At 44.4% G+C, this 21660-nt stretch overlaps 1 protein-coding gene across 1 annotated transcript; it reads left to right on the top strand.

Annotated features, from left to right (window-relative positions):
* Positions 1–312: 312 nt before the first annotated feature.
* On the top strand, positions 313–18007 carry scn1ba (sodium channel, voltage-gated, type I, beta a). The gene is made up of 6 exons (XM_085472391.1): positions 313–1667; positions 12586–12752; positions 14615–14852; positions 15819–15960; positions 16161–16232; positions 17322–18007. The coding sequence occupies exons 1-5, from the start codon at positions 1610–1612 to the stop codon at positions 16225–16227; spliced, it is 672 nt and encodes a 223-aa protein (XP_085328517.1). The 5' UTR covers positions 313–1609; the 3' UTR covers positions 16228–16232; positions 17322–18007.
* Positions 18008–21660: the final 3653 nt, after the last annotated feature.

Genomic DNA, 21660 nt, shown 5'->3' with positions numbered 1-21660 from the left:
GTACACACTATTTATTTCTAATATGTCTCTTATTCACTTTTCTCCATTAAAATGAACGTTTTACACTTTAGTTCTGGGGAAAAATTACGTCAAATCGTGAAGTCAGTATTTTAGGCATAAATCTTTTATTTTGTACCTCCCACCCCGTTAATGGCTCAGTCTAAATCCAGGCGCCACGTGACACCGCTCCGTTACTCAGACCTGACTCTCCTGCCAGCACGTGGGGGTTTCTGGAAGGGAAGAAACCATCGCATAAACCACTGTTGCCATAACAACGGCTCTATACCTCTCCCTCCTCCTCTTCGTTCTCCATCCCTCTGCTGCTGCAATGCATAATACCCTCCTCCTCCTCCTCCATGCACCTCCCCCCCAGCCTTCACCCATCCCAAAGACTGATTAGCGCGGCATCCTTGCGCTGACACGTAATTCCTGGAGCTCTGTGTGTGCGTTTGTGTGTTCTCACTCAGGAATGTGAAGCTCTGCTCGTTCTTAAAGGTCGAAAAGAAGATTTTCTCCCCTTGTGTGATCTTGAAATCTCTCCGATGTGGGAGAGAAACCATCTCTAACCTGTCAGTAGAAGGAGGCGCTTCGAGGAACTCAGGACGGAGCGCAGGATTTCTCCTCCAGAGGAGGATTCTTTTTACAGGTAAACGGGACTACGTTTGTTTCACAGGGAGAACAGACGGCCAGGAGGGCGCTGACGGTTTGGGTTCGACAGATTCGCGCTGTGAGACCGGAGGTGAGTTTAAAGACGGCTGCACTGCTGGAACGCACAGCGGGAATCGCGCACTTTTCCCAGAGACGCGCGGGATCACCGCCCGGTGCGTGCCACCTGTGCAGCTCATGCGCAGACAGCAGCCAAACCACGCATATGTGCGCGCACAGCGGGTGATTTCATAAGAGGGAAAACACAAGACTCTTCCCCGAAAGGTTCTGCAGACAGCAATAACTCTGAGAGACGCAATACTGAGTCTTCCAAAGCCAAAGAGAGGCGCACGCTTCCCACTGCTTCCATTTGGCCCAGCCGAGCTCCGCTCCTCCGTTTTTAAACTCAGGTTGCCCACGAGGACAAAGTCAGCTCGGTGTTTCTTGTGGATTCATGAATGCAACATTTTGACTGGCTCTCGAGCTGCGCAGTCATCACCAGCTCTCACAAACTTCTTCCATTTCCAGCACTGTTTCCATCATCCCCCACCAGCTGAGCTTCAAACACCGGGCTTCCATTGGCTCTTACATTGTGTGGTGCGCGCAGTGTCAATAAGGAGAGGGTGTGCCACGGAACATAAATTGTTGAACAAAGAGGCCGAAACCTGAGACCTGGTCTGATTCTTCCCTCTGGTAACTCTAGATGCTCAAACACTGAGAGGCGCACGAACAAACTGCTGCTGATGTGAGCTTTTTCCTGTTGTTGAGCAAGGAGCAGAGCAAGAGGAGGACCCACCCACACCGCCCACCCCTCAGATAAACAGGAGGCGACTTTTAGTCACAGTTGGGACGTCTTTGGTGTGTTTATGCTCTGAGGGTTTCCAGATCTGTCCTGTCTGTGTATGTGTGTGTGTCTGTGTGTGCACTGTTGAGAGACGCCACCACCCCTCTGTCCTCTGTCAGGATGTCCGCGGTGATGGAGCTGCTGCTGCTGCTGCCTCTGGTCCTCCTGGCACTTGAAGGTGAGTGGTGACCTCGCCTCGATGGTTTCTGTTGAGGTGTTTTCCGTTCTCTGTGTGCGTCCGACTGTTTGTTGTTCCACCGTAGAGCCAAACGCCCAGCTGTTCAAAATTTGAAATGAGATGAGGCCATGTGGCGGCTTTAAAATGCCGAGCGCAAACGCACTCACACATACCGACGCAGCATCTGGTGTGTATCTTAAAAGTCAGGAACAATGTGTGCCTGTGTTCACAGAGTGGAGAGTCCATTAATGACTGCTTTTCATTATTTATTAACATACCCATTGTTTGGTTAATCGTTGTGAAACAGATGTCGTCCAGTTTTATGTCGATAAACAGACCGAAGCTACAAACAGGCTGGAGAAGCTGGAGTCAGCGAGGATAACGTAAACAATTAAATGATCGATTAACTGGCAAAGATGAGTAACAGTGATGAGCTCCTGCAGAGCTGCCTGCTCTCTGAAGTTGAAGATTGTTTTTTTTATTCGTACGGAAACCAGGTTCAAAACTGGACTTGATCCTTTTGTTTGGTTTTAAGGTGCAAGGGTCCCGGGACAAAGATCAAAGTTGTGTTCAAGACATAGCTTTTCTGTCCTTCTTGGAATTTTTAGTTAGAGGAATTGTTTTGGGTGCTTCTTTTAAGGACTCGGAACAAAAAGCAAACCAAACATCAAAAGCTCAGGAAAAGATGAACCAAATCAAACTAGAACTGATGTCTTTCCTTTTGCATGCAGCACATAATGAGACAGAATTCACACAAAGATAAATGTTGATGGCACAAACACGGCAGGCTCGGTACCATTAGTCTGCGTGGGTGGAGTGAGTGTTGTGTCCAAATCATCTTCTAACCAGATAAGTTGTCAATCAAATCTTGTATCACATCGAACAAAGACGTGTGTTTGCTCTGTAACCAACAGTCTGACTGGTTACTGTTGAAACAACAACATCTGTCCATCTTTTGTGCAGTTTTTGCTGTTGAAACATGACGAGGGGGATAACCTCATGGCGTCTGCCATGTTTTCTAGCATCTGCACCTTCTGCCAATTTAGAGTCACCAGGTAACCTAACATGTCAGGTACGAGGTGCACAAAGAACAAAGACCTCAGGAAGGTTCAAACTCAGAACCTTGCTGTCACTCGATGAAGCATCGAGCCAGCGATGGACAAACCAGCATGTTTCTATGTTTTGCAGTTAAACAGTTAATCATTCAAACCTAAGACTAAAATTTACATTCTACCCAATTTTAAATATGAACCTTTGTACCGTTTTTGCCCTCCAAAACAAAAACATGTTTAGCCCTATGATACACGTATGTGTAGATTCTGCCCACAGAGAGAGAAATGGACTATCACCGTCCCCTGTTTTGCTGATGGAGTCCATCATTCATGCTTTTGTACACGCACTCTAAGACAGCTCAGCCTGCCAGCATCACGCTGCGTGCAGGTGTGTGATTTGAGGGGTTTTTGAAGTGGAGCACTCGGGTGAAAACCATCATCCTTTGACTCGAACCAGCTCCCTCTGCTCCTTTTGGATCCTTTCAGATATCACGACTCACTTTCTTACCTTCACAGGAATCCGGTTACCGACATTTATTTAATTAAAGCACGAGAAACACCTTCCACTGATGTGCGAAAACAGCCTGAACCTCGCTATCCATCACATTTTAATTACTGCCAGTCTCATGAAACCTGCAGGCGTTTAAAAATGTTTCTAAATGTAAAGCCATCGATTCATATATATAAACACAACAGTATGCAATTGAAATCAGTATTGACCATAAAAACAAAACATGCCTAACCAAGAGTGTTCTTTGATGAATTTCTTCAGAAACCTCTATTTACTGAGCTCTTATCTCCATCAGCCAGCTGCTCTTTAACTCACACTCAGTCTCTCAGAACACTGCTGCACGTGGACGCGTTAACACGGCTTCATCCGCCCAAAGGTGAACACATGTCAGAGCTGCAGGAAAGCGATCTGGGCAAAGTACTAAGGTTACACAACGTCTGTCAGCGGGCTGGGCGGGTTGGTTGTGGGCCGGTGGGTTAGTTAAAGGTTAAGAGTCAGCTTCTACATCTGGAGCTGGAGACAGGGAAGATAGAAGGCGAAGCACCACACTGGATGGAAACTAACAAAGAGGAACAGAAGAGAGTATGAGATTATGAGCTTTTTGAGAATTTTTAACCACCCCAAACAAAAACACATTTTATTTGATGTTTTTAAATCCACCCAAAAACTGACTTTAGCTCACAGAAAAAAGGTACCCTGTATCTGATGACAAAATAATGATTAAAAAATGGCTTCAGTATTTATGTAATATTTCTTTGTTTTGAAAAGAAACCTGCTTGATATTTCACACGTATTTTGATTTTTATTTACAGATTTTAAGATTTACATCTTTATTTATCTTTATATTTATTTTTATATAATTTTCAGTGTTAGTGCAGACAGTGGTTGGGTTTCATATAATCGTCTTAGAAAAAGGCCGACTGTGAGCAAAGTTGGTGCTGTAATTGTTCCAAACTGAATGGTACTGACCTAATACTGTTACAAGAAAAACGACATAACTCAAAGAAGAGGTGTCCCTCAAGGTGCCGTACTTGGTCCTCTGAATTTTTTTTTGTTGATTTCTTTTTTTTGATAGGATAAAAATTGTGAGAGACTTCTTTGTTTCTTTTGTGCTGTCATGTTTATATTGTTACGATGGTGCTCATATTTAAGTTTCAAATAACAAGGTCAGTGTATGAAACATACATAAACGTGCTGTGACTTGACTTTTTTTACTCCTGGGTCTGTGCGATATCATAGAGCCCTGATATCCTGACATCAGACACAGATGCCCCGCCCACCTGCTGTGGGACAGCCAGTCAGGTGACAGTTGGCTTAAATGGGATGAGCCAAAGGAGCTTGTTTTACGAACATAATAAACTGAATAACGAACTTATTTTGAACTGTGAATCATGCAAAGCTGCCCGTGGAGTGCAGATCTGGGAATGAGGAGAATTGTTTCTGTTTGTCACAACCACGATCTTCTCTGTTGGTAAAAAGTCGAATGTTTGTCACATCGTTCATTTCAGATTGTGGGAAAAAAACAATTGATCTGATAACAAGCTGCGGTTTTTAAAAAGCCACGACAATCATTTGACAGCACTGTGTGAGATTCCAAGCCTGACCCGAACCGTATTAATGCTCTGCGTCCAAAGTTGTAACATGGCAGAGTCCTTTAGTCTGCGAATGGCTTGAATTCCGCGATGTTTCAATAACGGCTCCATCGCCATTACATCAGTTCACTCCATCCTCTGCATCACTAAGGACGATTACGTTACAGAGGAGCTTTGCCAGATAAGCTAATTATGAGTACTCTAGAGCTGCAGTGCACTAAACCTTTAAAAAGCAGCTAACATGATTTATGGCTGGCAGTTTTCCAAGCATCTGTGTCAGGTGAGAAAATCTAAAAATAATCACCGTCTGTCCTCTTCACAAACCATTCTTCCTCTGCGTGTGCACTTTCAGCCCACGATGAAACTACAAAGTTTTTCAGCCCTTTCTTAAGAGGAATTAAATGCGTGGCACTGAAAGCTCAGAGATGCTTGGATCTTTTTTTTGGCCTCACATCCTTTCTAGATCCTTTCTAACCCATGAATCTGGAACGAGAGACTGTGCCACGACCTAATTGCGGGCTTCGTGTGTCCCTCTCGATAGTGTCACAAACACGTGACAGGCAGACGCATGCACACCTGAGCCTCTGTTCATCCAGCTGTGTGGAGGTTTGTAATCCCGGTGAGATGCTGTTGCTGCTTTGAAGGGGAGGCTTTGATGGGCTCTGAAGGACGAGGTGACCTTCCACGCAGCTTGGAGAGTAAAAACAATCACTGGGAACAGATTTGATCCAATAACATCTTCGATAATATTGAAGGGAAAGTATTTTGGTTTAGCTTACAGGAAAAAACTGAAAACCTGTTGTAGACGTAATTACAGCTGAAGTGAAATCAAAGGATTTCTCTCCCTGGAGATGTTTTACAGCAGATATTAAAGCACAAATGTAACTCCCTGGATGTACTGTGTGCAGTGTTGGGGAGTAACAGAATACATGTACCGCCGTTACGTATTTAAAATATAAAATATGAGTAACTGTATTCCGTTAGTTACCGTTTAAAAAGGTTGTATTCAGAATACAGTTACTTTGTTGAAATAAATGGATTACACAGCGGTTTTTCCTGTTTCATATGTTCAGCTATGCCCTCTCTATTTTTGGTAATTCCAAGCCGGTGGAAACCCAAACAAAACACGCATTAAGAGGGTCTAAAGCGGCCCATGTCACCCCTACTTGCGGCCCGTGGGTGAAGAAATATTTTTAAAAATTATTCAAAAAATATTTAATATGAAGGTGTTGTGCCAAAAAGTGATTGTCTGCCGAAAACAGATTTCCAATGTTTCTGTGTATTTTTTATGTGTAATATCTTTACGTATGTTCGTAAATAGACTTCGGTGAACAGGGTTTACAAAGGGGTTATATAGAGAATTAAAACAATATCTGTTTTTCAAGTATCTTTACAACTCTCTGCTATTGTACTTACATTATAACCAATCCGGTCCTTTATCCCCACTTAAAATATTTTTACAGAAATATTGTAATATTTGCTGCCATTTCTGCTGTCCTCTTGGCCAACTTACTCTTACAAAAGACATTTTTAATGTTAATGAGATTTTTTTTAACTGTTTAAATAAAGGTTATATAAAAGTCACTGCCAAAAACTGATTGCGGCTTCTACCTTGTTACACGAATGTTGTTTGTGGCTCAAGATGACTTTATGTCATCCATGAGGGATGCATTTGACATATGTTTCACATATTATAGCCCAACAAGTTACTTATAGCAGTTTAAATACGAGCAATCAGTTTTTGGCAAATACCGGAAATCAGTTTTTGGCAGACAATCACTTTTTGGCACAACAAAGGCAACAGGCAGAGTGTTACAGGCATCGCTCTAAAGAATGTAGCCTGATGGGCAGTGTAGTCCGTGCTGCAGGGAGCATGGACTGCTGTTATGTGTCTGTGAGCGCGGGAGGGAGAAGAAGGAAAAGTACGAGCTGTCGCCGAGCAGAAACGGGAGCTGGAAGCATGTAAATATAATAATAACCACTGCAGCCAAGAAGAGAGCCTGACGAGCCCAGCTGTAAGTAAGCTGTTAAGACTCGACTGTACCCTGTGTTCCTGTTTTCCTCCGAAACAATAACTTCCGTTGGAGCAGCCTTTCAAGTAAAGCTAGTTTTCAGCTATGAGCCCGACACGAACCCGACGTATTATTCAGTAGGGCTGCCACGATTAGTCGACTAGTCACGATTACGTCGACTATCAAAATCGTCGACGACTGATTTAATAGTCGACGCGTCGTTTGAAGCTTTGTAAGATCACAAAAGATGCAGGAATAAGTAGCAGGATTTAAGAGTGTAATAACGGACTGAAACAGAAGATGGCAGCACTGCATGTACAAGGATGCCAGCTGCCGTTAAACGCCGAAGAAGAAGAAGCTGTGTCCCAGAATTCATAGCGCAGCCCAGCTCAGTTTCCAACAATGGCGGTAGCTAGTTAGTTTTAATATTACTCTTATTATTCTTTCTGGGTCACAAAATAAACGTTTAACATATTTTCATGGAGAATGTAGCTGTGTAAACCTCAAATATCGGCTCAGTTTATCAAGACACCGCATATTTTCAAAAGCGCTCCGACGTTTTCGGAGACGTCTGTTACCCACTAGCTCGATAGCTAGCCGGGGGCTAGGCTAACTAGAGCCGTGAGAACACCGGACTCCCGGCAGATCGTTTTCAAACCCACCGCCGTCTTTCGCTACTCAGGTTAAACATGATATATAAGTCACTTAGATAACTTCAAAATGTTGTTGTTTGGCTTTTTTTAGTATTTTATTTGTTCCTGAGTAAATCGGTTTGGCTGAGATTAAAGTTATAGTTTTTACACAGCGGAATAAACATCAAGCAGACAGCTGATCATCAGAAGTGTGAGATGCTGGAGAATTTACTCCGGTGTCCTGTTAGATTTTAGATAGCAAGGAGTTTATTAAACTTCACCGAAACAATCTGCAAATTTCATTAAAATTTAATAAACGATCATCTTGTCTTTATTTTTAGTTAGCACCGTAAACACTTAAAGCTGTAAGCTAATGATAGTTATATAAGAGCAGATGCTGCTGGTGCAATAAGCTGTACGTTTTACGTCCAATGGATGATGATCTGATTAGTCGACTATCAAAATAATGGTTTGTGGCAGCCCTATTATTCAGAGGTCCCTTTACTACGGTTCGGAGCCGCGGACCTGTTTTATATACGCGAGGAATAGTTTTCTATACGAGATCGATGCAAAAAGTGCAGCCTTACCTAATGTCCACCTACTGTTACTCATTTATATTAAGATTTAAACATCTAGTTGGTGTTGGTGTGGAGAGTAACCTTCAGTAATAGTAATAAATCATTCAGCAATAGCGCATTCATGTAGTTGTAAAAAGCATGATAATATATTAAGTAATCCAAAGTATCCAGAATACGTTACTCTCATTGAGTAACGTAACAGAATACGTTACAAAATACAATTTGTGGCATGTAATCTGTAATCTGTAGTGGAATACATTTTAAAAAGTAACCTTTCCAACACTGACTGTGTGTATGGAGGCCTAATACTGCCAATAAATAAATGAAATATTGTCAAATGTGCCAATAATATAATTCATATTACTAACAGTGCTACAACTGAACATCAATAAATACAACATTTATATTTATTTTGTGTCTATTTTTTGTATTATTTTATTTTTGCATTATTTTTAGTTTAACGTTTTCCACTGTGTTCTTTTCAGTGTTTATTTATTTGTTCCTTTTTAACCCTGACCTCTTATTTTCACATTAAGAAAATCCAGTTGGTCGAGTTGAATGAATGAACTCCAGTACAGTTGTTATGAAAGGGAAATTATCTGTAATATTTTGAGCAGTTTCATTTAGATTTTGGAAATGGGGGAAAAGTGATGTGCAGCCAAACTCTGAGACCTCCGGGTCACCCCAAGTCCAGGACAGACTCTGCTCTTGCAGAGGAAAACACATGAAGTAAAGCCCTGCGTCTGTGCCATCAAGTGGCATCTTTGTGGAGTAAAACGAAAGCGAAGCTCTCGGAGCTGTGTGTCTTTTTGTTTCCCTTGTTCCAGTAGAAAGTCCCTCACCGGCTCTGTGTCGGGGGAGATGTCACGGATGCTTGGCATTAAACCCGGGTCATATATGCCCACGGTGTCTGTGGGTGTTGGTAACCCGGCCATGGAAACAGATGTCGTCCTCACTCATCTCTTTTCCTGTCGCTTATCCAATTCTCTTTTCTTCCTCTTGTGCCCAGTTCAGCAAATAATCTCGATCCTTTCTGTATTTTCTTTAGCCTCCTGTGACATGCTAAGCTAGCTCACCTCACTGGGTAGTCTTTTGTAGTCACTTTGTAGTCCTCAGGAGGCAAACGGCAACTGAAATGAGAGATTAACCAGCCTGTTGGGGGGAAAAAAGAAATCTCCTAATCGGCATTTTCTGGAATATCCGTTGCATAATCCTGAACCTCCGTCTGCAGATTACGCAATGGATTTGCACTTTTGATGCTCTGTGTTTGTGCACTGCTGCGGCTGCTGCTCTGAGGAATCGTTGCTCAGGGACTCTGCTGACTGTCTAGTCTGCACTTTGGATGTGAGCTCCTCTTTGTGTCTGCTTGCATGTTCGTCTCGCTGCCTTTTCGCTGCCTCAGCTTTGGACAGTCAGCAACATGCTTGCTCACCTTGCACAGTGTGGCCTCTGACTGCGTCACCAGCCTCCCTCCCTCAGGATCAGAGCCTCATGCTGTCTCTGTGTGTGTGCAGCTGGATTTACATCTGCACTGTAAACCTGAATGCATAAAGTAATTACACAGAATATGTTGCGTAAACTTAATATCAAACAAGGGGGGGAAAGTATTTTGAGTTCCTGTGACATTTTCTCCTGTTATGGAGTTTCTGATTAACATACATTGATGGAATAATTTCATGGCACTCATTTCTGTTTCAACATGAACGTGTGTGTCTGATGTCATCAGGTCAGTGGGTGTGGTGAGGTTTGCAGCAGCAAAGATTACAAACGTTGGTTAAAATATTCTGCATCACATGTTTGTTGAATTAGATTTATGAACGTTAAGCTGTTCATGTTGTGCTAATCTGTGACAACATGAGTGCAGTGGGTTGACCTGCAAATATTAGACTAACTTCTGCAGTTCAATTCAGTTTTATTTATATAGCACCAAATCACAACAACAGTTGCCCCAAGGGGCCCAACAATCATATGAGCCCCTATGAGCAAGCACTTTGGCAACGGTGGGAATGAAAAACTCCCTTTTAAAAGGAAGAAACCTCCAGCAGAACCAGGCTCAGGGAGTGGCTCTGCAGCCAGAGCGCTCTCTTCTATCCTCCTCTGATCTCTGCTGTGGTTAGTTCCTGTTTTAATGTGTCTCTACTGTCTGTATTCCAGGTCTCATGTCAAACCCTTCTATGTGTCTCTGCACGTCCTCTTCCTTTACTGCCTTCCTGTTTCCTTTCTTTGCTTTTCATGGTAGAATCTGTATCAGGTAAAGTCAGCAGTACACAGACCTGAGTCAAAATGTTGTTGCACATTAATGCTCAGCTGGAAACTTGGTGGAACCTCTTTGTAGAGAGAAATGGCTATCGTTTGATTTGCAGATGCTCCCCTGTGGGATTTCACAGGGGCATTAACTGATGACTGACTCTCATCGACCTCTATTGGTGGCGAGGATTAGCCGCGGCGCTGACAGCTGGTGCAGCTTACAGCAGCGTGCAATTAACGCAAACAATCAGATCGCATTTGTAACAGAGACGAGAGCCAATTACAGCAGATATGAATCTGAAAGGGGAAAAAATCAAATAAAGCAGCAGCCTTGTGTTTTCTTCTGTCCTCTGAGCGGTGTGTGCAGACGGTGTTTGCCTCAGGCCTGTTTGGTGTTCAGCAGGCTCGCCTCCCAGAAAACCCCCAAACCCCGAGCTTACCCGAGCTCCCGCGCTTTAGAGCAAAGTCATGATTCAACTGTTTCAGATGTTTATAATAACATATGAGAAGAAGGTGCCGAGACTCGAGCAAGTGACAGCGAATGGTGGTAAACGAGTTCACCCAAACACACCCATGGGGAAAAGACTGTATATTTAAAGTGTTATAAACTGTTTATTAAAAGTAGACACGGGCACCATTGTGGAGATACGTAAGGACGACACGAGAGCTCGCCACGTTTTACTCCAACTTTAATCTCGGCTTCAACCAACCGAACTCACAAGGCGGCAAACACCTCCTACAACCCAAAAACATTACCCCTTCCCTTCTCGCTGGGTGTGAGTGGAGCCCCCTACTGGTCTGCCACACTATAATTTTTTTGGGGGGGGGATGCCAAAAGCGTGCATACTTGTTTGGATAAGAGGGTGGAGCTCTGAATTATGAGCATTCATAAATTATGAGTTTACAACACAAACTCTAATAAAATCGGCTCACAGCTACCAGGCGTTGAACTAAAATCCAGTTCAACAAATCTTCTGACATCGTGACGAGTGAACCAGGCGTCCGGACTGACAGCTGCCGCTCTCTCTGAGCTCGCTCATCAGGACGCGCTTTCTGCCCAAAATGAAATACAGCTTGTTTGAATGTGGCTTTCCCCCAGGCACTCGTGTAATCACTCATCCCTGCTCTCCAAGTCCTCTGCAATCATTGCCCTCTGGCTCGGGTGTTCTCGGGTGCATCTGGGGGGTTTGTGGTCTGCTTCAGTCTCTTCTTCTAATGCGACAGCTGTCGGCTCAGTAGTGTTTGGGTTTATATTTGTGAAGCCTTAAATTGTGTTTTTAACTCTCTCTTCTCCTCCTTCCTCCCCTTTTTTCCTCTCTGCAGTGCATCATACAGCATTGACCCCTCTCCTCTCCTGCTTCCCCGTCTCCCGTGCTTTTCCTGTAGAAATGGCTGTTAACGACTGATACCTGTGCTACCCTTCTCTTTCTTCCCTCTTTCATGTCTCCCCTTCCACGTCCCTCCGTGTGGTGGCTTTTCGATTGCGTGTTTCTTTTAAACGTCCCAGGAAGTAAAGGAACAGAGCGGCGTTTTTGCGTGCTCACGGACGACGTGCGGCTGCTGTTTAATGATTTTTCTGATCAGCGTTGTGTGCTGTGTGTTTCTGTCCTCTCCCTCATTCCCCTCCCCACCATCTTACGATTCAAATCAAACGCTTCCCAGAGGTGAGAGTTGAGAATAGCACAAGATCATTGGTTGAGAGCGATGCTGAAGCCGCAGTGGAAACTGCAAGGTGCAGTGTGAGACAGAAACATTTGGAGTTGCAGGTGTGTAACTCCTGGCCGATGAGAAGTATGTGTCATGATGATGATGGCATATATAGACTCACGCTTCTATATATGAATTTAGCTCAGTTAGCAGTGGCCAGAATGCAAGACAATGGTATCGCTCACTGCAACCTCTTTATTTCCCCCCAGCTTCAGTTAAAAACACCAGAAGTGAAAATGATGCCAAACAGAGAACCCAAACTTACCAAATCTAATCCATCTATGAGCTGAAACAATGAGGGGAAATAAAAAATTGCAAGAAAAAAAGATGTGCCCGATACAAAAAACTTGCATGTAATGCGCATTGGGACCAAGCACGTAAAAGTCACGTAGCTAGCATTGTTTTCTCGAGTACAGTTTAGACAGTTTGCCTGCAAGTACTGAGAGAAAACACCAAATTCAGCCTTTCCCTCGAGTCACGGGCACATGACAGAGAGGAAGACGGCCACTCACCGCACTTGCCTCTGACCCCGTGACCCGCAAACAGGCCGAGAGACAGAAACTAACTGCGTCTCCCTCACTCTGCAGCTCCGCTGTGCCACGGGGCCTGCGTGGAAGTGGACTCGGACACAGAGGCTGTTATCAGCGACGGCTTCAAGCTGGGCTGCATCTACTGTAAGATGAGAGGCGAGGTGGATGCCACGGCCACCGTCAAATGGTCCTTCAAAGGCTCAGGCGACAGCGACTTCTCAGACGTAAGACTTTACCACAGAATATACAAGGAAGCTGACGTCATTCACGGTTTCTGAAGCCTCAGCTTTTGGTTGGTGTTTGGTTAACAAGCTGCATCCATGAACTGCGGAGGTGAAATGTGTGGCATGTACATACTGCCTATTCAGTGCTTTCACTTCTTGGATGGTGTGTTAGCACATTTAGGCCCACAGCAGTCATATTATTTATCAGATGGTTGGATGAGCTGTAGATGCTCTTCAAGCAGGGACCAAATCCTGTCAGTTATGCTTGCATATCCCTAAAATAGCAGTGGTGAAATTTATTTAGCCAGAAATATAGTAAAATGTTCTGAAGCTAGAGGTTGGATGTCTCAACACACGTCATCACAGCAGCCTCTTCTCTTCTGGGAAAAGGATGCCAATGCATTTATCATGAGGCAGAGCAGAGAGATGCATTTTCCATGACAGAAGATATTTTTCAGTCTGTGCTGAAAACCTACTTACTTAAGGAGACACAACCAGGCACAGCAAAAGGCCATTACGCCTCATGCATGCAGCGGGAAAGATCCCATTAGCCTTGAGCTGCCTTTTAGTTTCAGCATCCATTAATTCACCAGCAAGTGCAGATATGAGATGTAGGCTGCAGCTCAGTCAATATCGGGAAGAGATGTGGAGACCAGATGTCTGTTTCTTTAAACATGCATGAGTCACTGATCAATGGCTCTGAGCAGCATTCACAGAGAGTTGGGGGATGGCTGCGCTCGCAGCATTGGAAGATGGTGTGAATGCAGGAGGACGATTTATTCATCAAACAGCCTAAGAGCCACCTCGTCAGGCCAGGACTCTGCAGACTATTTACACCTACAGGCCAGTGGACGCTCTTTCAATGATGAGGATGTAACATCCTGGACAGGGAGGAACGCTGGTTTGAGGGCGGAGCCAAGGAGGCCATTTACGTGAAAGGGGAAAGACCATCTCTGAATCGAGGAGGGGGCCTAAGGGTCCATCTGTCACCATCTTGCAATGCTGTGATTGCAGCCATTCCCCAACTCTCTGTGAATGGGACTCATGGTTATTGATCAGTGGTCATGACAATTTGCATATTAAAGGAACTGACCTCCCAGCCCATTGTTCATTCAGTGGTGCTGGTTTCAGTCATTGTGCAAATGTCCTGTTTATAAGATTGGAAACCTGCAGTTAGACTGAAGAAGTCACCTGGATGAAACGTTTCTCCCACTTATGACGTCCAGATGAACAGAATCCACTTTCTGGGACTTCCTTACCTGGATGATTGAACATGCATCAACACATATGAAAGATTGGACTGAGATCATCTGCAGAGGTTTATTTGAAGAGTTTCAGTCAGGTTTCAGAGCTCATCACAGCACAGAAACAGCTTCAGTGAAGGTTACAAATGATCTTCTTATGGCCTCTGACAGTGGACTCATCTCTGTGCTTGTCCTCCTCAGTGAGCGTTCGAGCGTTATGGAGTTCCACAGGGTTCAGTGCTAGGACCAATTCTCTTTACATTATACATGCTTCTCTTAGGCAGCATCATTAGAAGACATAGCATACATTTACACTGCTATGCAGATGACACCCAGGTTGCACCTGTGTAGTTTATGGATGCAGTTTTCTAATCAGGCTTGTGTTGGGCGATGGCCAGAGCAGCACTCTACACTCTCCTTTCAAATATAGCTCCGAAAACCAAAACCTTTAAAATGCAGAGAGTCTTCTGTGTAATGAAATGATTAGAGTGATTTCATGTGAAGCCTGTAAATAAATATGATTTCACAACAAAGAATATCAATCCAATCCAAGAACAGGTAGAGAAACACACAAGAAGTGTAAAATGATGTCTTTCCCTCCTCCGCCTCCTCTTCCAGCTGTACATTTATGAGGATGCACGCGGCGAGATCATTGACCCACGTTTCTACGAGCGTCTGGCCTGGAACGGCAGCAAGCATACCACGGACCTGCAGGATGGCTCCATCTACATCCTCAACGTGACCTACAATGACACTGGAACCTACAAATGCAAATTTAGCCGGACCCTCAAATACAGCAACTACGACTACGAAAAGACCATAGAGAAGAACATCACCATTAATGTGGTTGCACGGCGTAAGCACTGAACTCAAAACTGACTCATACTTCCTGTTCTGGTTTACTAATTTTTACATGAGTTCTGAGATGGGCCTCATTTCTCACACTAACCAGAGTTACTGAACTGGACATGCTGGCGGTGTTAAATGCCATTATCCGGCAGATACGATCACTTGGCGTGTAGTAAACCTGACACAGCACACAGACATCTGTCTGTGTGCTGTATCGGGTGTCAGTACAACACTCTGTTGGTGCATCTTTTTAAGCAAGCTAGTATTTAACAGACTATTCCTCACTTTCCTCCTCTGGGAGAGAGCAGCACACCCTTCCAAAACAGCAGCCCCGGATGTTGAAAAATGGCGAGCAACACCCCGTCTCAGTGATGTCACCACTCAGTTCACCGCCAAAGGACACTTTGTGTGTAAATGAGCCACGTCAGCGGCTTTGAACGTGATGCTGGTTTAAAATACGTTGCAGCATCACATCACAAAGTGATTCATATTGTAGGTAAAGACCTGCAACCATACAGAGAAAACGGTTATTGCATCATGTAATCTAATTTTAAAAAAATGATATTGATGATGTAGAAGATGATGATGCACTTGGCTTTACAGGTTAAGCGCTTCCTTTATAAATTCCCTTCCTAACAAAGATGAGACATGAGCTCTCCGGGGTCCTGATTCGGCCTGGGGGTCTCCTCTCAGTAATGAGGTCAGTCTATGCTTAAGTAAAAGAAAGATTACGAGTTAAACACTCATTTTCAGACACTTTTTTTCTTCTCTTGGATCTTTATGATGTCATAGAGGGTCAGGTGGAGTTAAAACAGCTTGTTTCAGAGGGAGGATGAACTAAGATCGAATCAAGACAATTGAAGATTTTTGAACCATGTGAAGTTCAGGAAATGATGATTTTAAATCCAGGAGTCGTATCTTTGTAAAACTCGTATTGCATAAACACCCAAATTAACCCTGTGCGTGTCTCTAGTTACCCGGGGAATGGCGTCCATCCTGTCTGAGGTGATGATGTACGTCTCCATCATCGGGCTGCAGCTCTGGCTCTTGGTCGAGATGATTTACTGCTACAGGAAGATCTCGGCTGCAGGAGAGGAAGCTCTGAGAGAGAGCGCGTGAGTACCGCCTAAAGCACACGAGCAGTAGCAGGACTTTGTTTCCAAAATCCCGCCGGGCTGTCTTCACCTTCCGACCTCGTTTTTCCATCCTACTGTTTCAATCTGCTGTTTTCAACATGACATTTTCCTTTTCCTCTCACTGAGCTGACATCTTCTGATTCTTGTTTCTCTCCTTTTTCCTTCTCGCTTTCTTCCAGGGAGGAGTATTTAGCTATAGCATCGGAAAGTAAAGATAATTGTGCAGGTGCACAAGTGGCAGAATAGCACGGGTAGGTCTCGATCACCGTGAAATTCCATATTTAGTTTCTTTTGTTTGCTTTTTCATTTTAAGAAGATGCAAAAAGGGCGGGTTAGGAGGTCATGCAGTAGTCAGATTACATCCAAGAATCACGCAGACACATAAGAACACATGTGTAAGTAATTTTCATGTCAACATATAAGTCATGCATTTGCAGCAAAGCTCACTGTGGGTCAGGTCTTGCTTTACTTTTCTCATCATTTTACTGAATTCTGATTTTACTTTTACATAAATTAATAATGAAACTGAAATATTCCAGTAATTATGTGTTTTGAATCAGTCTGGTGACCCCAGGCTTTACAAGCGCCTCTCGTTAGATGGCTGCACTCAGGCGGGAGATCTTCAAAATAACATAATAACATCTCGAGGAACATTTAGAGAGCACTACATGACATTAATACTTCAGATTTTATGCTGTAAGAACACCTGATCCTGTGCTCACAGCACAGCTCTGTCCAGAAAACCAGCACTGGCAGGTCCACCACTGCTGTGGGCCTGCGGTGTGCTCAGAGATGGAAGCAGGTTCACACTGAGCACGTGCAACAGACACGAAAGAGTCTGCAGACGCCACGGTGACTCTTCTGCTGTCGACACCTGTCACGACTGGGTGGGTCAGCGATGGTCAGGGAGGACCGCGCAGACCTCCACCTGTTAGCCGACAGCACCCTGAATGCTGTTAGGTACCACCATGAAGTGGGTGGTGCGTTACTCCTGCGGGACAGTCTTCACTGGCCAGCTTCATGTGGTCATGCAAGCAGTTGTAGATTATTGATGATTGGCGTTGTCACCGGCCAACCCTCAGATTTGCCAGACCTGAATCCTGCAGAGGAGCTGTGGAGTTTACATATCAGACCCGCAGACCTCATCAGGAGCAGTCAGGACTGCTGCACACCTCTGAGCCACATCACACTGATGAATGATGTGGGCTTTTTATGGCCCCTGAACCTCATGTTTGAAACCCGTGCTTTAAATGTAGTTTATCAGATGTAAACTGAGCTCGCTGCCTCACATCGCTCGCTGTCAGTGACTTACAGTTTTCTTTGTTTTTTTAAATCTTCAGTTTGGGGAAACGTTCAAGGCGGCTTCTTTGAGGAGTTGCTCGTCCTCTTGTGTGCCCTCTCCTCCTCTCACCATCCTCTCCACAAGCTGGAAACATGGAACCACAGCGAGGAGAAAGATCTTCATGGAAAGTTTTTTTTTTTTTCTAAAGTGACTTTCTGCAGCAGGATGAAGGACGGACTTTCAGAGGGAACGCACGGATGCATCAGGTCTTTGTTAAGCTGGACAGAGGGAGGGAGTCATGCTGTATATAGGTGTATACGTCTGCACAGAACACATGTAGGGTCTATTATACGCTATGTATTCACTAACTGCATGATTACAAGCTTATCAAGAAATACTTCATCACTCTCCATGTGTTGGTGCCGGTGAGCATTAAAATCACTGGTTTCCTCTGCAGGTTCACTAAACTGTGGAGCCAAATAAAAACTGTTTATCATCCTTATATAACCATGATAATCAGTTTATACCACAAAATAATGTAAAATACAAATATAAGTGCTGGTCTATCTTACTCACTGTTCATCAGCCAGATAAAGTGTCCAAACACCTTTTACCCTGCAGCACGTGGAGTTAATAGAGAGGATTTGTGACGGTTCTGAAAGTTTCCGAGCTCATGAAACACGACAGCTTCACCTTTACACGCAGCAGGAAGGTGCAAACGTTACCTTACAGACAAAGATGCACTCACAGGTTACAGTGGACATATTCTGCTTTTCCTTTTTCTCAGTCATATATACATTCCTACGATGGCGTTCAAACCCTGAACTTTCAGCCCCAGATGAAGCCATCATCCTCCTCCTCAGAGGCCAAATCCTGTTTTTGTGTCAGGCTGTAAAAATGTTTATTTCTGCTGTAACGTTTACTGTAGAGTCTACGGGGACCGACTCACTGCTGGAACTGCAGCTTCTGCAGCTGTTTGCCCTGTGCTGTGGTGGTGCTAGTTACTGCTGCAGACTTTTTGTTTTGGTGGAAGGTTTTGGGATTGCGTTCCAGCACCAGCACTGCACTGGTGAACAAAAGGCATGCAAAGCTATTCCATTTCAGACCAGCAATATAAATGAAGCAGGCATGAGCAGAATAGGTCTACAGCAGCTAGTTTTTAAGGTTTAATATTAGATCCTGTTTCATCTCATGTACGTCACAGGCCAGGTTAAAAAAGCCTGGCAGGCCTTTTCAGCAGATCACCGCCTGTTTAAACTGGCTGTTTGACACAAGGAGGCTCGCTGCTCATTTAAACCTGCCCTTCAAAGCTGTTTACAAGCCTCAGTGCTGAAAAAACAAAAACAGTGACTTCCTGTCCCAGATCAGAAGCGGATGCCCCTGAGAAAGTGTAACCCTCAGCAGCTGAAAGTTTCCCACTGATGTTTAACTTCATACCAATGTCTTAGTGTCTTTGTAGAAAACTTAAGGGCTCAAACTATTATAAACCTGCCGTGGGCAAATGCACCACAAGCCGTGCCCAGTGTGCCTCCCGGAGAGAAGCCAGTGGAAACACAAAAGGGAAAAATGTGAAACATGTTTTTCTTAAAAGCTTTGGCTTTTAAGAAAAACATGTTTCCAGAAAGCCACTAGATGGCAGCTCAACACTGCCAGTCTGCATGTTTACTGCTCGTCTATTGTACAAAAGCAAGTTTCATACTTTGAGAAGAATGAGACACACGTACCTGCATGCTGCGTGTTGGAATAACGCAAAGGCGGAAATGTGATGGTTTCTTTTCAGAACAAACACCAAAAGTTTGAGATGCTAAAAAAGAACAAACCGTGCCCTCCTTTGTAAGCGATGTACTTTGTGCTTTGAACCGGCGAAACGAGAAGAAGCCTCCCCGCTGCACTGCTCGTGCTTCAGCAAATCAGAATCTGCAGTTTTAGGTGTGGAAATGTTGCTTACTGGAAACAAACTGAAATAAATCAAACTTCTGACACAATAAGCTGTTTGAGGCCTTTACATGTGTCGGTGATGTCTGTGAATGAAGTCAAACTGAGCTGCAAACACAAATAGTTTTTAAAGTGAATTCTGTGTCATGTTATAGATTCTGTTCCCGGCTGGTCACATGTTAGGAATGTTAGTTCTTCGTGTTATATGTTTGTGAGCCAAATTGTTCATGATGTCACCTCACAGAGGAGCTGAAAGGTTTTCTAAGAACAAAGTTGAGTTTACGGCGAGGAGAGCGTGCAGAGCTCAGCGTAACGGTGACTTTATGCTCTGTTGGGTTAAGATCAGGTGACGGACTTGGTCATTCAAGAATATTCCACGTCCTTGCTTTAATAAACTTGCTTTGCTGGTTTGGGTCGTTCTCCATCTTTATTATGAAATGAGGCCCAGTTCGACTGTATTTAGCTGCATGTGAGCAGACAGTCTGTCTCTGAACACCTCAGAGGTCATTCAGCTGCTTCTGTCCTGAGTCACATCATCAAAAAACACTAGTGTCTCAGTGCCACTGGCAGCCGTGCACGCCCACACCATCACACAGCCTCTGCCGTGTTTTACAGATGATGTGCTCTGGATCATGAGCGGTTCCACGTCTTCTCTTGACTTTTTTCTTGATCTTGGTTTCAGTGACTTGCACCCTGCAGTGAACCCTCTGTATTTACTTTCATGCAGTCTTCTCTCTATGGTAGACTTGGATATCGAGTGTTGTTCACTTGGTTGGCTGTTGTGAAGGGGTTTCTCTTCACCATGGAAATTATTCTGCGATCATCCACCACTGCGGTCTTCTGTGGACATCCAGGACTTTTTGCGTTGCTGAGTTCAGTGCTGTCTTTCGGTCTCATGGTGTACCAAACTGAGACTTTGCTAATCCTAATATTGGAGCAATTTCTCTAGTGGGTTCTTTCTGCTTTGGCAGGTTAAAGGTGGCTCGTTTCACCTGCATGGAGAGCTCCTTTGACTTCATGTTGTCTGTTTAATTTTAGCGCCCACCCCCACTGTAAATAAAGTGGTTAAGCAAAAGTCACACAGACTAACTGCACCTTCTAGTGGTGCAAAGAGGCATTACAGCAGAGCAAAGCCTGGTTTATCCTCACTGTGTTTGCACGACTGTTGTTTCAACGATCATCAGCACGGGAGCTCAGATATTCCCGGGATGGGACGACATGGTGCGGGGAAAGATGAGACCCATGTTTCAACATGTCCTACCTGCACTGACGGAGGTTTTCCTCGGTTGGAGAAGACTGCAGGAACTTTATTTGTGAACCAAAATGGATTAAGCCAAAGGAGACAAACACAGACTCAAAGAAAAGTGAGGCGTTGTTGCGTGTTTAGAGCTTTTCATTTCTCTCCATAGCATGGTGTACAATCACATCTTTACAGTACATTCCCATCTCTGCTCCTCATCCCTCTCTCCCTCCTTTAATAAATATTACATCCTTTTGTTACCCACGCACGGCCGTGCACAGCAGGGCCCGCATGCTTCAGCAGACGCCGTTTTCCAAAACGAAATGGAGAGAGAAAGAGAACGAGAGCGTGAGGAAGAGCAGGAAAGAAAACCAGAGAGGAAGCTCTCGGGTGGGTGAAATGTTTTCAGGTCCGGTGAGCGGGGAGGACGAATAACGACAAAAATCAAAGACGGAAGATGAAAACTGAATAAAAAGAAAATGAATCGTACAAACACACACACAGAAAAACAATACTGCCAGAAAAATTCCCTTTTTTTCTTCTCCGGGACCCTCACAGGTCTGCTTGGTCCTCACAGGAGTCGCTCCGTCACTGATCAGACCTTAGAGCTTCCACCTGAACCCAACATGAAAGAGAAATCTTCAAAAACAAACTAACACGAACGCCCGTCTCTCACCTCCAAATGTCCTCCGCTGCACACACACTCACACACGGTTCATTATTACCATTATATATATATATATATGTATCTATGTACTACTCTGCTGAAACATTCAGAACATGAATCACTATTATTGCTGGGGCCAGTGATCGTTCTCGTGGAGCCCCTCTTGGCCCACGCACAAAACAGCAAATCAGAGCAGGAAACAGGCATCACATGACTTCTTCAGAGCAGGACGAGACAGTCAGCGGCAACAATAAATACTGTCGTGGTCCAGGAAACAGTCGCACGCACCGAGTTTGAAAAAGACGTAAAACCCTGACAGAGCCCGGGAGAAGTGGGAGCGTGTTCCTCGTCCTCTTTTCTCTCGTCCGCTGAGAGTCGATCGACGCTCCCGCTTTCCCGAATCGTGAACCTTTGAAATGTTGCAGGTCAGAAGAGGAAGTTCGGTCTGTGATAGTCGAGGTCTGAATTAAAGGAGATTGCAGCTGACCGGGTGGTCTGAACGGGCCCACCTGTGGCCTCGTGTCACACACACGCGCACACACACACACACACACA

Source organism: Copadichromis virginalis, linkage group LG11 (genome assembly GCF_057382275.1).
Source record: "Copadichromis virginalis isolate Kocher_CV1m ecotype Utaka linkage group LG11, C_Virginalis_male_GT1.1, whole genome shotgun sequence".
Classification (NCBI taxonomy): domain Eukaryota; kingdom Metazoa; phylum Chordata; class Actinopteri; order Cichliformes; family Cichlidae; genus Copadichromis; species Copadichromis virginalis.
The sequence above is the reverse complement of the archived record's forward strand: the minus strand, read 5'-3'. Positions and strand labels throughout refer to the sequence as shown.